The sequence below is a fragment of the Diabrotica undecimpunctata genome, chromosome 1, assembly GCF_040954645.1.
Source record: "Diabrotica undecimpunctata isolate CICGRU chromosome 1, icDiaUnde3, whole genome shotgun sequence".
Lineage (NCBI taxonomy): Eukaryota > Metazoa > Arthropoda > Insecta > Coleoptera > Chrysomelidae > Diabrotica > Diabrotica undecimpunctata.
The window spans coordinates 11,542,332-11,557,552 of record NC_092803.1 but is presented as its reverse complement, the minus strand read 5'-3'; the positions used below and the strand labels follow the sequence as shown (position 1 = coordinate 11,557,552).

General features: G+C 33.3%; 1 protein-coding gene across 1 annotated transcript; it reads left to right on the top strand.

The window, feature by feature from the left end:
- Positions 1-4: 4 nt before the first annotated feature.
- Positions 5-13,607, top strand: LOC140444684 (uncharacterized). The gene is made up of 4 exons (XM_072536450.1): positions 5-700; positions 8,152-8,817; positions 13,226-13,366; positions 13,440-13,607. Exons 1-4 carry the CDS (start codon positions 151-153, stop codon positions 13,481-13,483), a joined length of 1,401 nt encoding a protein of 466 aa, XP_072392551.1. The 5' UTR covers positions 5-150; the 3' UTR covers positions 13,484-13,607.
- Positions 13,608-15,221: the final 1,614 nt, after the last annotated feature.

The window sequence follows — 15,221 nt, the reverse complement described above, 5'->3', positions numbered from 1 at the left end:
ATTAATATGAAATCTCTCAACCAGTGTAATCGGAGAACAAAAGTGTAAACTGTAGAACAAATTAATGTTTAATGGTGCAGGTTAGGTTATTGTTTACAGTCAAATTTTGAATGTTTAAAATTTTTCTTTTTGATATAAATTAATTTTAGAATGGAAGGTATAACGGCAGCAATTCCTGCCGTCGACCTTTCCAAAAATCTATCTTCTCAAGAATTTCAGGATTTACTAACGTCATGGTTTGAGCAAAAAGGCATCCTTTCAGAATTGAGGACAAACCTGAGATATAAAATGATTAATATACTGAAAAATACCACGATAGGTCGGGATATTATAAGAAAATCACCTCCCAGTTCGATGAGTTTATCAAAACAAGCTGTAAATTTAATTGTAGCTGAATTTTTAATGAGAAATCACTGTGATTATTCCCTTTCTTTATTTAATACTGAAGCTGGTTTGTCTACATCCTTTTCTGATAACATAGTGAACGAAAACAATAAATTGATAAGTCTACAGTTTGATAGAGAAAATATTTTAAATATTTTGGAATTGATTGGGGTACATAAAACCTCTGATATATGTCAGGAGATTCTTAATATATACTACAAAAACTGTGTCAATATATCATTACTTTCAGCTCTAATCACAGTATTGAGCAAATCCGTTCCAGAAAATCTTCAAGCAAAAAAAGATATCAATTTAGGTGAGCAAAAATTATTATTTTAATAAGTTTATTTTAAGTTTATTCACTTATAGTTTTGTTATTTACTATTTTTAGTCATATAAGTTTTTTTAAAATATGAGTGTGTTTTAGTTCTGTTAGAATATCATTCCTGTGTGATTATATAACTAGGTGTCAATATTAGGACACAATTATGTATTTTTAATCAGTATCATGTTCTTTATATGTGTTCTTAAGAAGAATAAGAACCTCTGTTTAGATTTATCAATATGTTTCTATCTTGTGTCACACTAATAAAACATTTGAGGATATAATTGCAGACCATTGTCTGTAAGGTCTCAAATGTATAATTATCCTTTTTACACTGTTTAATCACATTTGTTTATTCACTTATAGTTTTGTTATTTACTATTTTTAATCATATAAGTTTTTTTTAAAATATGAGTGTGTTTAAGTTCTGTTCGAATATCATCCCTGTATGATTATATAACTAGGTGTCAATATTAGTACACAATTATGTATTTTTAATCAGTATCATGTTCTTTATATGTGTTCTTAAGAAGAATAAGAACCTCTGTTTAGATTTATCAATATGTTTCTATCTTGTGTCACACTAATAAAACGTTTGAGGATATAATTGCAGACCATTGTCTGTAAGGTCTCAAATATATAATTATCCTTTACACTGTTTAATCACATTTGTTTATTCACTTATAGTTTTGTTATTTACTGTTTTTAATGTGAATTAAGCACATTTTCAGTTTAAACTACATTTATTTTGATGTTTAGATTTTGACTTTGGATATCTTTCTTTGAAATATTAAAATTGTGGTTAATCCTCTTTAACAATAGTAAAATGATATTAAAATGCCAGAAGAAAATAACTTCAGGACAGTATTAATAGGTTTGGTTATTAAGCATAGTATATTCGTATATAATAATTACTAGCTGACCTGGTTAACTTCGTACCACCTCAGAATTAAATAATGTGTCAAAGTTCAATAAGTTCTTCTTTCAAGTCTGTAACAGAAATCTCTGGGTAATGTGATGAATCCAGTTGAGGTGTCAATAGAATAAATTTACGATTAATTATGGGATGGGTTGTGAAGCTTGGAATAAAGATAACCCTTGGTGTGAGAAAGAATACTAATGAATTTGAAGTAATAAGTCTTCTTTTTCTCTACATAATAATATGTCTTTTCTCGTTTTCGGAGGAAAATTCCCAAAGTCTTGAACCTTTGTACAAAAGTTCTCCTTGATCTCAGGTCTCAAATTTGCGGTTAATGGGTTTTCTTCTGCTCCTTATATTTTAAATAACTGGAAGCAAATAAAAAAGGAAATTGAATAAAAAATGAAAATAAAAATCACATAAATATTCTTTTTAATGTGCCAAATTTTGACCCTAGGCAGCTACTCTGCATCAGCATATATCTGTTTCACTAAGTATACACAGATGTACTGGACCTACAGTTTAACATAGATTCCAAATTACTAAGCTCAGGGCAGCTGATGGACAGATTTTTTTTTTTTCGTCTTTTATCGGGGGTGGTCCAAATGTTTGAAACATACCTCGGTCCTAGAAGGTTGGCAGAACTGCCTTCCAGCCTCAGGTACGCAGGATTCCTCCAGCGTGGCCACGATGATATCCGAGACTGCACACAATGATTGTTTGAACATTATCTCCTCAAAAAAACACCCTCCTCAGTGGTGAATTACCGGCCGGATTGCCCTGAGTGGGACACAACATCGGCACTGCATTCATCCGAACTCTCATTCACGCACAATTCTCACGCACTCTAGCACTTTCTCACTATGACTGAATGCTTCTCTCCCTCTGTTTCTCCCTGTTTATGTTCAATCTCGCCCCTTCTCATTCTGCCTTATTTTCTTGCTTGCTCCTGGGCACCCTACCTCCCTTCGGGTCGCCTTTCTTCTTGTTCCTTTTTCTCCAGCGTTCCCTCACATATCTCGGAACTGATCTCCACCGATCTGACGACCTAAGCATCTCCTTCACCAGTTCCGTGACTGATTGCACCCTACTTCCTAGCTCTCTCTCAAGCAGGCTCCTCTCATTTATCCATCTATAACATAACAATAGAGTGTGTGAGACGGTGTCTGATATTTCACAGTGCAGACATTTGTCATTTTCTGCCTTTCAAAATCTGCAAAGGTATGGCTTGAAGCAACTATGTCCTGTGAGCATCTGCGTCAGGAAATAATCCAAGCGCCGGTGCCCGCAATCCATCCATCTTCTCAGATTAGGAATCAACGACTTTGTCCACTTTTTCTCTCGTATGTACTTCCTCTTTCCTTCACTAGCACGTGCATAGGAATATACCCGGTGATAACTCCTAACGCCTCGGCAGAGACTGTTCTGTATGCACACGCCACCCTCAATAGACTCTTCCTATCTGCCCGGGTGAGCTGTTTTCTGTACCCCTTTGTTAAAACTGCAGTACTCCAGACAGGCGCAGCGTAGAGGACGATCGATTGCACAAAAGAATGAAGGACCCTCCTCCTCTCAGTTTTGGGCCCTCCGATGTTGGGCATGATCCCCCCAACGCGGCGGCACTCACTGCCGCTTTTTGAGTCACCGCCTTTACATGCTCCCCCGCCCGTGTCCGTTTTGATTCAAAGTCACATCTAAATACCTTACGCATTTCTTTGGAACCACTCTCTTTCCTGCACATTCGAATGTTATCCCGTCCCTTTTCCTTGGTCCCTTGAGAACTATAGCCTCGGTCTTACCCGCAGCCAGTTCTAGCTCATGCATTTTCATCCATTCCTCGACTTGGTCGCATGTACGCTGTGCACCAAAGATAAGGTCCTCCCTTTCCCGTGCTACTACCAGAATAGCGAGGTCGTCCGCAAATGGGAAAGGGGTTACACCCTCTCCGTATTGTTGGCTCACAACCCCGTCATGTGCTAAGTTCCACAGCGTGGGTCCTAGGACCGACCCCTGCAGCACTCCAGTTCTCACGTCAACTACAACACAATTTTCGTCTCTGACAGATAGTCGGAGACCAAATTCATCAAGTACCACGGACACCTTCTCTCTCGTAGAGCCTTCATTACCTCTTTCCATTTTAATGTGTTCCGGACGTCAAACAACAGTAGGATTGCCCACCTCTGGTTAACCCCCATCCCGCGCAACTCCCGGAAGACTTTTATCAGCGCATCCACCGTGCTCCTGTTCTTTCTGAAACCGTAGTGCCTCGGTGACAGCCCGTCTGACTCTTCAATCACTGTGTCTATTCGCAATCTTAGACGCCTCTCGTATAATTTACCTATGCACGATAGAAGGCAAACAGGTCGATACTTGTCTTCCCCCTTTGGTAGTAGCACGATCCTTGAAATCTTATAATTTGCCGGAAATCGCTGAGTTTCAAGCAATACATTAGTTTGTTCCAAAAGCCACGTCGGCTCCATACTGCCAATGGTTTGGCTCCACCGCTATCAGGATGGTTTACGACTATCAGGATGGACAGATTACGACTTTCTGGTTTAGTGTAGGTGAACTCTTCTTCTTCTTCTTAGCCTTCTGTCGTCTAAGTTTGGACATAGGCCTCTCCCAACTCCTTCCATCGGTGAGCAACATATTTCCAATTTGTTCCGGCTATTCTTTTAATGTCATCAACCCCTCTCATCTGTGGTCTTCCTCTTGGTCGTTTACTTTCGTAAGGTCTCCAATGTTGTATTGTAGTATTCCAACGTTGGTCTTTTTGTCTAGCAGTGTGGCCCGCGAAGCTCCATTTAAGTTTGGCAATTTTTGTTGCTATGTCCTCGACTTTTGTTTTGGATCTTACCCAGTCGTTCCTTTTTTTATCTGACAGTCGTATACCTAACATTGCTCTTTCCATTGTGGCTAGTTTATTCATGTTTGTCTTGGTTAGGGTCCAGGTTTGACATCCATATGTCACGATAGGAAGGATGCATTGGTTGAACACTTTGCTCCTCAAGTATTGAGGTATTTTGCGGTTCTTAAGTATCCAACTAAATTTTCCAAATCCTGCCCATGCTAGTCTTGCTCTTCTAGTAATTTTCGCACTTTGGTTCTCTTTGTTAAGTCTCAGGATTTGGCCTAGGTAGATATATTCCTGGATTTGTTCTATCTCACTGCCATTTTTAGTTATACGTCTGGGGTCATCTGTGTTTGTCATTATTTTTGTATTTTTCATATTCATTTTTAGGCCGACGTATTGGGAGCTGGCTGCTAGTTCCCCTATAATAATTTGCAGTTCCTCGAATGTGCTCGCTATAATCACTATGTCGTCAGCGAATCTGAGGTGGTTTAACTTGTTGCCATTAACGTTAATGCTATAGGTTGACCAATTTGTAGTTTTGAAGACGTCTTCTAGGGCTAGGTTGAAAAGCTTTGGCGATATTACGTCTCCTTGTCTCACTCCTCGCTTAATGGGGATGGGATTTGTATTTTCGTCTAGTTGTACTATCATAGTTGCATTTTCATATATATTATGTATTAGTTGCCTATATCTCGAATCTATTCTACAATTATTAATAGCTTGTTCTATGGCCCACATCTCGATACTCGATATCAAACGCCTTTTCATAGTCGACGAAGGCTAAAAATACGGGTAGTTGGTATTCATTTGCCTTCTCTATCAATGTTCTCATTGTCAGCAGAGGGTCTGATGTACTATATCCTTTGCGGAAGCCAGCCTGTTTAACCGGTTGGTAATTGTCCATTTTGTAGGTTAACCGGTTGTTAATAGTTCTCATAAATAGTTTGTATACTTGACTGAGCAACGATATAGATAATTCTGTAGATCACATTTGTCCTCTTTTTTGTGTAAGAGTATTACTAGACTCTCGTTCCAGTCTTTAGGGAAATAGCTCTGTTAGTACAGGGATTGCTAATGTCTTGTTTGTTTTCAAGAGCTCGGCAATTATACCGTCGTGTCCTGGAGCTTTATTATTTTTTAGCTCTTTTAAAGCTCTTTCTATTTCGAATCCCTTTATATTTGGTAGTACTTCTGATCCCACGTTTTTTATTTTTCTTTTGACGTTCTTCTTTGTTGTTGAATTAGGCTGGCCTTGTGAGCTGTACAAGGATGTGTAGCAGTCTTGGACAATATTTGTTATTTTATATTTGTCCTTCTCTTCCTTATTGTTGGCGTCTTTAATTTTGATGATTTTTTGAACTCCCAGTGCGAGTCTTAGACATTTTAAGCCTCTGTTGTTTTCAATGACTCGCTCTATTAAGTTCTCATCGTTCAGCACCAAATGCTAATATATTCATCTCTGAACTACCTAGTCTTTACTTATATACATTTTTAAATGTATGCATAAACTTGTTCTTAATGTATACTGATGATGATTAAGAATGAGTTAGTCCATAGATAGAAACTTATGAAGAAATGTAATTAGGATAAAAAGCAAAGACAATGATGATAAGTCCCATATTTTATAATAATCGTACAATGTTATCATTTTTTAAATATATTCCGAATTCTCAAATTCAGTATTTTTGTAAATTAATAAATAATGAAACAAATCAATATATCAAAAATTTGTCCATACCTCATATTTATAGATATTACCTACCATCCATTTTTTCCACTTGAGATATTTGATGTAATTGATTGATAAACAAATAGTGCCTTATAAAACACATTATTTCAAATCAATAGTTCATTGACTGACTGTAATATTTCAACCTACTTATGAATTTATTAGCCTCGGTAACTGCTTTTACATTACTTGGGGGTTAATGTGTATAGAGGGTGGAACACGAACAAAGAAAAAAATGTAGCTTATAAAGATGGAAGCGAAGAAATAGCTTAGCTTATGAACCATACAGATTATAATACAAAACGTTCAGTTTTAAGTAAAAAAAAAACAGAATTAAATCAGTTTTATTAAAACTATAAAATGTTGCAAGAACAGTGTTATAACAAACTTGATGTCTAGCTTTGCTATACAGCGTTCCACGTTAAGAAAATAACATTAGGCTTATGGAGATCAGTATTGCCAAAACTCTCAGACATGCGGTTTACTAGATTGTCGATATATTTTTCGAATTTCCATTTTCAATTAACATTTAACTGTAAAGTCAGAATAACAACTGAAGAACCGCAAAGCCTTATCATTATGTAGTCTCAGGGAACGACATAAAATCGCTGACATACGTACACCGTATTATTTTAAGTTGCAATTAGTAATTAGATATATGCATTCCAAGCGGTCCGTTTATTTGCTTTTAAATCTTTAATAGCCGGCAAAGTGCATGATTTAACTAAGCAATATTTTCTACTGATTTCTATGATTCATGGTATATGATATTCTTACCGAAAAACAAATAAACTGTCGTGACTATAATTAAAATAAGATAAAATAAAATTATCTTTTGTAAATACTATTTATTTAATTAAAATTATTTTCCCTACTTTTCATCTCTTGTTTCGAATGGGCACTTTTGGTCAATTACGTTAAAAAACATTAATTTAATTCATGTCTGTGAAAACGAAAATACAAATTATACAACCCTGAATCGCGCCTGTGTTCATCGTGGCATCGCTGCGCTTCTATCGTCCATAAGAAATACATGGCCCTATCTCCGCAATGTTATTTTCTTAACGTGAAACGCTCATTACCTTATTTTTGTCCATTACACGCCGTTTCAGCTAAATTCTTGGCACCTTGAACATTCGCGCAGCGCTTTTGACAGGAATTCTCGCTTAACTTCTTGTATGGCATTTTTCATATGTTCAGCGTTCCAATTTTGTCTGTTGGTTATTCGCTTATATGTTCGCAGCATGCTGCATGAGAGACGTAAAACGAATTTAAAAATCAAAATTAATGTATAAAATAGTTTTGCTGAAACTAACGGGTAAAATGATCCAGGGATCATTTTACCCCCTTACTAGAGGATCGTTTTACCCCAAAGTGGCATGCATTAAGTTTTGTTAATTATAAATTTACTTACTTAATTGAAAATGGATACCACAAATCAATTCAGCAACTCTTCCTTAACAAAATACGATAAGAAAATAATCGGTCGTTTACAGCTTTTGAAAACAGTAGGCTAAAAAACAAATCCCTTACCTTATATCATAAACAGCAAAAACACAACAGTGCTTAGTACTCAGATTCGAACTAAATCGTGTTTCCGAAGTAGTCTCCTAATAACCGCTCCGTCTAGTACAGTGTTGCCAGTATTACAGTTATTTTACACAAAAGGCGAACTTTAAAACAAATGGTAATTTATTTACAGTCTTGAAACACTAACACTAAAAACACAATTACTTTATAACATTTATTTACTGAACGATACTTTATTTTATCGATTGAGCCTCTACCATTTAATTTATCTTTATATGTTTCCGATTGGCTCTCAGATTTCGTTTCTTTCCCAGATTTCAGTAGAAGTTTCGACGTATTTTTATCTGAAATTATGGTTAATTCTCTTCAAAAATAGTAAATAATACTAATACAGTTTTATTAATTTACAGATTTTTCAACAGAAGTAGACTTCATAAAAAACATCGGAGCACTACTTATAAAATCCAATATGCCTACCAGTAACATAATACCTATCATAGAAAACATTAAGTGCCTTTATAAAGTAGAAATCCACAATATAGAAGACAATTACACCAAGATATTAACAAAACTAAAGAGCCATGTAAATGTCAAAGACAAACGGACCAAAGAGATACAAAAACAGAACGAGATGCTGGAACTAAAGATTCTTCAGCTTATAGAAAAGCAAAACGAGCTGAGAACACAAGCGAAACGGGCTGTGAAGGAAAAATTATCCAAAGAAAAGGAACTGCTTAAAACCAAACGAGATTTTAAAGAAGAGAAGACTGTACCTGAACCTATTGGAGAAAGAGACTCAAAAACAGAGTGTGCCATTCAACATTGTAGTGAGAGTTGTCGAGACAATAGTAAATTAATAGGAAAATTACAAAAGGAAAACACAGAGCTAAGTAGGAAAAATCAAACTTGTTTAGAGGAAATAAACGACTGGAAAAATAAATATAACAAATTATTATTAGACTTTTCCATGTTTCACACTAAAATAAGTTCTCTAAATTGTAATGGAAGTGTCGAAATTCCCATTTCTTCAATAAATTTGAATCCGAAGATGATTGATTCAATAATTGGCAATGAAAGTAAGTACCATTTATTACTATTATACTGTTATATAGTTCATTACCTATTTGTATTATGAATTTTTTGATATGTTTGGTGTGTATAGCCTCCAATGTCACATCTCTTTGTTTCATCTTCCAGCTTCACATCAAATCTACCATCTACTAGAACAAAAGTTTCTGTAGGAGGAACACTAGGAAAAAGATTTTTTACGTCAAATGAAATTAATCTGGAGTTGTTAGGAAATTGAAAATGTTGTATTTTATTAATTATTTAGTTCTATTGTGTTTTTTACGGTAAATTTAGGTGAAAATTTAATGCGTGTTCTAAAATAAACTCTAACAGTTTTTTTGAAAGTTTATATATTGGAGCTGTATAAAAAGAATCTACAGGTCTTATTGGGTGATCAGGTTTGTGTAGTTTAATAAAAGAGTATAATTTAAGAGGCTGTAAGTTCATGATATTAAGGAATTTCTGTTCTGTTGAATTTACTATTGATTTTGAATGTTCTAACGCTAGTTTAATTTGTTTTTTTTTTTGATACTTTTACGTCGGATATTTGTTTACTGTTTTAATATTTTGATTCTTTAAAAATTCTATTGTTTTGTTATTATATTCTATTTTATCTATAGCAACGGTAGTGTTACCTTTGTCTGCTTTTGTAAACACTATGTTGTTTTCTACTGATTTCTTTTTAGTTGAAATGGTTGTTTGATTCTCTTTGTAACAGGACTTTTTACTTTCACTACACACTCGTATACGAAATATTTGTGGAACTAGGGAACCCTAATATTTTACATTAGCTACAAGTAATAGATAGTAAAAAATTTACATGATAAACAATAATATGACATTAAAAATACTATATAGAAGTAATAAAAATTGTACAATACCAATTTAATCCTAAAGTAAAAAAAAATAATTTTACATGAAATCTTTGACATAAAATAAAATCATTTAATTAGCCTTACAGAGTCAATGAGTTCTTTCTTAAAAAGAAAAATATTTGGAAAATATTTAATATGGTTTGGTAGCTTATTAAAGTCACCAAAAAATTGTAAACACAAGAGATTGATTTAGTAAAATTATTACAGATTATTTATTATCGTACATATCAAAGTCATTGACAGATAATGAAACCTTTGCTTAACAAACAACCACTCCAAAGTACTCATCATAGTTAAAATACGTGTGACAACAATGTAAAAGTACGCGTATTTAGGCCAGGGAAATAAGCAAAAGAAGTACCCGGTTTGTGACCCTGAACCGGCCAGGCAAACGAGAGTTGTTTTGAGTAGGATTCACCTCTTTAACAAGAACCTATATGTTTCCTGCAGTCGATTTTTTGGACTTAACAAATTAAACTCAAAAAAAGTTTTCACTGTTTTAGTTTATCAGCCAAAAGCAAAGCATTTGAAACAAATTTAAGAGTAATAAACTTATAAACCATACAAAAACCTTTAAAATGGCGTTTTTTAAATGTTTTTATCCCTATTTGTTGCCCAGAAAGTTGCAAAATAAATTAAAACCCTTTTTTAAAATAAACTTAAAACCTTCATATTATACAGTAAGTTGGTTCTTGTGGTAGTTAAAGTATGATCAAAATTTCACAGCGATCGGTCAAACAGTTTAAAAGTTATTTAATTTGTTTATCAAAAATTAATTTTTTTTTTGCAATAAGTCAAAAAATGATAAAGTTACAGTAATTTTATAAATAGTTTATGAAAGAAGAAGATTTATTCTATCAATATTATTATAGTACTAATATTATTTTTAACAACGCAATTTAAGAGAAGGATACAAACCCCGAACAAATCTATGCAGAAATCAAAAAAGGAAAAATAACCAGTGATCCAAAAGAAATAAACTCAGTCTGGAAAACATATTTCCAAACTCTCTTAGGAACGCAAGAAAATGAAGAGCATATTGACAAACATCATATTGAGGGAGACACAGAAAATATAGAACTCTCGACGATGGAAGAGGTAAAACAAGCAATACGAGCACAGAAGAATAACAAGGCTCTAGGTATTGACAGCGTCCCCTCTAAGCTATATAAACTGGGTGGTGAACACATAGTAAGACAAATGCATATGCTTATGAACAAGATTTGGAATGAGAACAAGATCCCTTACGACTGGAAAACCGGGATTATATGCTCAATCTATAAAAAAGCGGATAAACTGAAATGCGAAAATTATCGCGGCATAACCCCTTTTGTACACAGCGTACAAAGTTTTTACTTATACAGTGATGAGTGTCTTACCACCCGGCTTTTTAACGTAAGAGATAGAAAACACAGTTACCTTGTGAAATAAAATGAGATAAAACTCGTAGAGGTGGGAAATAATCGGTAGAAACCTATAATTTACATTACATTACCACCATCGATAGTCTCACACCTTTAGACGTTAGCTTCGAGCTAAATCACCTCGGTCATAATTATTATGTGTAACGTCGTTTGTGTGACGTATTTCCATTTTTAATTTGGCATAAAGTAAAAACTGATTGACCACAATAAAGCAAAAATGTGAATAAAATAATTTAATTAATAGTGATTATGTAATCTAAAGTTTTAAATTATTAACCAAGAATAATTTCTACTATGATTTGAGGAGTTTTATACACTCTTGTCACAGAATAATTATGAATCCTACGTGGCTTAGTGGTAAGAATTCGGCACTGCGACACAGACGTCGCAGACGATTAGAGTTCAAAACCCACATTGTGGTTTTCTTTTTTTTTTTTTTTTTTAATAATTTGAAATTATACAGAGATCGTTTTGCTTTGAATCACTAAACATTTATGTCACTCGTTACTAGTATTAGAAGTGTTTAAAGTTAAACATTAATATCTTATTGAAAAAACAGTATCGTTGTACTTCGAAAATAAAGTAAAAATTCTTCAAAATTAAAAGAACGTTTAAAGAATGTTTAAATAAGTAAAAATTCTACAAAAATAAACTTTACAGAGGACAGAGAACTGTACAGAGGAATTGATATTAACACTGAGATTCACCGGATTATTTTGCATTCACTACTGAAAGACTGTAAAACTGGAATTGAATTTGAATTATTTTGTATTTCTATTTTATAACATTGGAATAAGAATAAATTGTAAATAATGAGTTTTTCGAAAACTTGTTACCTAATATGTATCATATTTTCTATTATTTTTTGATAGAGTAAAACACAAATTTTATCCTTGATGTGAATTGAACCAAAATCTTCTTGTCAATAGACCACGTCTCTTACTATTACACCAATTCCACATACAATAATTGTTTTCTGACAGTACATACTTACCTTTAGTTTAGTCAAATATTTCAGTTGAGTTATTTTTATTATTAAATAAACTTAAAGATTTATAATTTAAAATCGCTACTAATTAATGTTTTTTACTATAATATATCTTAATTTATTCAATCATTTATTCTTCTAACATCAAAAATTATTAAAATAAAATATTTTCGAGGTCATCCGTATAATTATGACTGAAGTAAAATAGCCACGTCTAAAAATTAGCTTTATCTCGTACTATCTCACAACTTAATCTGTCTTCTATCCTTTCCGCTATTTTGCTGGGTGGTAAGACACTCATCACAGTATAGTAAATAAAGGACTCCAACAACTAACTGAAAATATTGTCGGGGAATATCAAACCAGTTTCCGACAAAGAAGATCTACAACTGACCAACTATTCACAGTGAAACAAATTGACGTCAACATATTCATAGATTTCAAACACGCCTACGACTCAATTAATAGACAAAAATTATATCAAATATTGCATAGCTTTAACAACCTCCAGAAATACCTCCGACTGGTAAAAGCAACAATGGATTCGTCGACAGCAACTGTCAGAGTACAAAATGAGCTCAATGATAACTTTTCAATAGTCAAAGGATTAAAACAAGGAGACGGGCTGGCACAGACACTATTCAATCTGACTCTTGAATATGTGAAGACGGCTGAATGTAGGAAGAGGTAATCTCGTCTAAGCTTGCATTTTTTACAAATTCTAAAAAAAGAAAAAGTTGTCGTACGACAATTTGAGACGAAGTTAGTCTTTTTTTTTTACTTGACATCAGCTTTGTTTATAACAATTAAGATATCTTATTAGCGTCATTTGAAAAAACATACTTTAAAGTTTTAATGTGACAAATTTGAAAGAGAGTACCTTTCAACAATACTTCAAAATGTTGTCCTCAAAATCAGGGTCCTCAAACTGTTAACTGTATCTCTAGTTCTTGTTTATGGATTTCGACGTTTCTTTTTTTAATTTATATATACTTTTTGCGTACATTACGAATACGTATTATTTAAATAAATAAATAGTTAAATAGACCATCTCATTTGTTTAAACGATTTTTTTCTTCAATTTTTTTGTCTGAATAAATATTGCGTTTTTATGAATGTATTTTTTTAGAAAATAATTCAAAATCCGTTGAAAGTACCGACAGTTCAACAGACGAAATCATTCGCGATGCCCGCAAGAAGATAAAAGTACTGGAAGAAGAAAGCCAAGAAATGGAAGAAATATTTAAGAAGAGCCAGACAAAAAAGAAATGTAAGGTGTTATGACCGGATTTTTGTAACAGATATGTAGACAATTTTTAAATTTTGCACCATTGTGATTTTAGTGTTTACGACAAAGGACCAAAGATGGGATCTCAATAGTTGTTAATAAATTTTGACTGTGTTATAGAAAGATATCATGAACTGGAAGTATTTATAATAATTATGTACTGCCAAGGAAGTTCCGATTTAAAATTTTCATGTTGTATTTTCAAAATAAATTGTTGACCTTTTCTGTTTTGTTTTTATTTTACGAAAATTAGTTTTTCTGTAACCCTAATAGTTAGAATGAGAAAATTACTACAGCTATAGAAGAAAACACAAGTATGAAACCCGAAAACGGGAAAAAATAGCAAAACTTCAAAAGAAAAGCGGGAATATAAGTAATATGTAATAAAAAAGAAGTAATATAGACTTTTAGGGAGAGATAATGTAAACACTTGTCCGTAGATCTCTATAGAAGGAATATAATATGCTCTGAATAAATAGAAAAATAGTAGAGCACCAGGAGTGGATAAATTGTGATCGAAGCTATTAAATTGGGAGCATCAACACTGAAACAGAAAACTATTATTTTTTAACTTGTGTCTGGACGAAATTACAATACCCGAGGACTGGAATAATGAACTGATAATTCTATTCCACAAAATAGGTGATATAACCAGCTCAGATAACTATACTGTGTTTACTAGACTCATTTCTAAATATCTAGTAAATTTGGTAATTAATTTTTGCTACGTTGCTCAAATTTTAAATTTGATAGTTACTATTGGAATAAGAGCCTCCCAGCTTTATCTAAAGTTTTTTGTAATTATTTGGATATTTTATTCCAAAATAAGGAAGTAAATGAAAGAGTATGTATTATTATTATTCGAATAGAACAAAACAATATTCTACGGATTTTACAACAAATAAGAAAATGCTCTATGTTCCAAGATGTTACGAAAGATTTCCTCGCTCAGTACAATTAAACCTAAAGTTAAGATTAATACTATTACACGATTTAATATTAAACTCAACAGTCTTTCGGATTGAACGCTGTCAATTGTCACGGTGTCGAGCTTTCGACATCCTCTCTGATGTCTTCTTCAGGGCTTCCGAGGTCTCCCGAGCCCCCAGACACTACTGCACTGATCACTAGGTATTCAGTAGTAGTAGTGAAGTGAATAGTGATCAGTGCAGTAGTGTCTGGAGCTCGGAAGACTGAAACCTCAGAAACCCTAAAGAAGACATTAGAGATAATGTCGAAAGCTCGGCGCAGTGATAATGTACACCCCTTATGTGTCCATGTGTATTTCCCGCACGAATTACACCTTAACCATATTTTTCCAAAACTCCCCGCACATTGAACAAATAAGTCAGTCTCATTCGCATCTATGTCCTTATATTTATTATCATTATTTTCATCTTCTGAAGTTATTTCGCTATAAGATTTCGTATTTACCTTTTTCCTAGGTAGGTAACTTCTCTCTTCTACTAAACAACTTCATGACTTCCTTCACTTGGCGCCAATTATGCCGTCAAAAAACTTTTCTTTTATTGCCCTGCTCCACTTTTCTTTGTTGGGCTAATAATTTTTTATATAAATTTTTGTATGGGTGGAGGAAATTGTTTGCGAATGCAGTTTTGTGGTTGTCTTGATATACCTTTTCAATATCTGAACTTTGTTTGATTTTTAAAGTATTGTGACAATTAACATAAAATTTATTTACAGTTTACATTTATTTTCATATTACTAAAACTTCGTCCGATAAAATAGCATAAAATTATATAAAATTTTAGCATACTATATTATAAAATTTTATCTAAGTAAGCGCAATACTGGTTGCATACAAATTTCAACACAT

Coding starts and splice junctions, on each gene's coding strand:
- LOC140444684 (XM_072536450.1), top strand. CDS start 151: ATGGAAGGTATAACGGCAGCAATTCCTGCCGTCGACCTTTCCAAAAAT. Junction 8,818..13,225: donor TTCAATAATTGGCAATGAAA/GTAAGTACCATT, acceptor GTATTTTTTTAG/AAAATAATTCAAAATCCGTT. Junction 13,367..13,439: donor GAGCCAGACAAAAAAGAAAT/GTAAGGTGTTAT, acceptor TTGTGATTTTAG/TGTTTACGACAAAGGACCAA.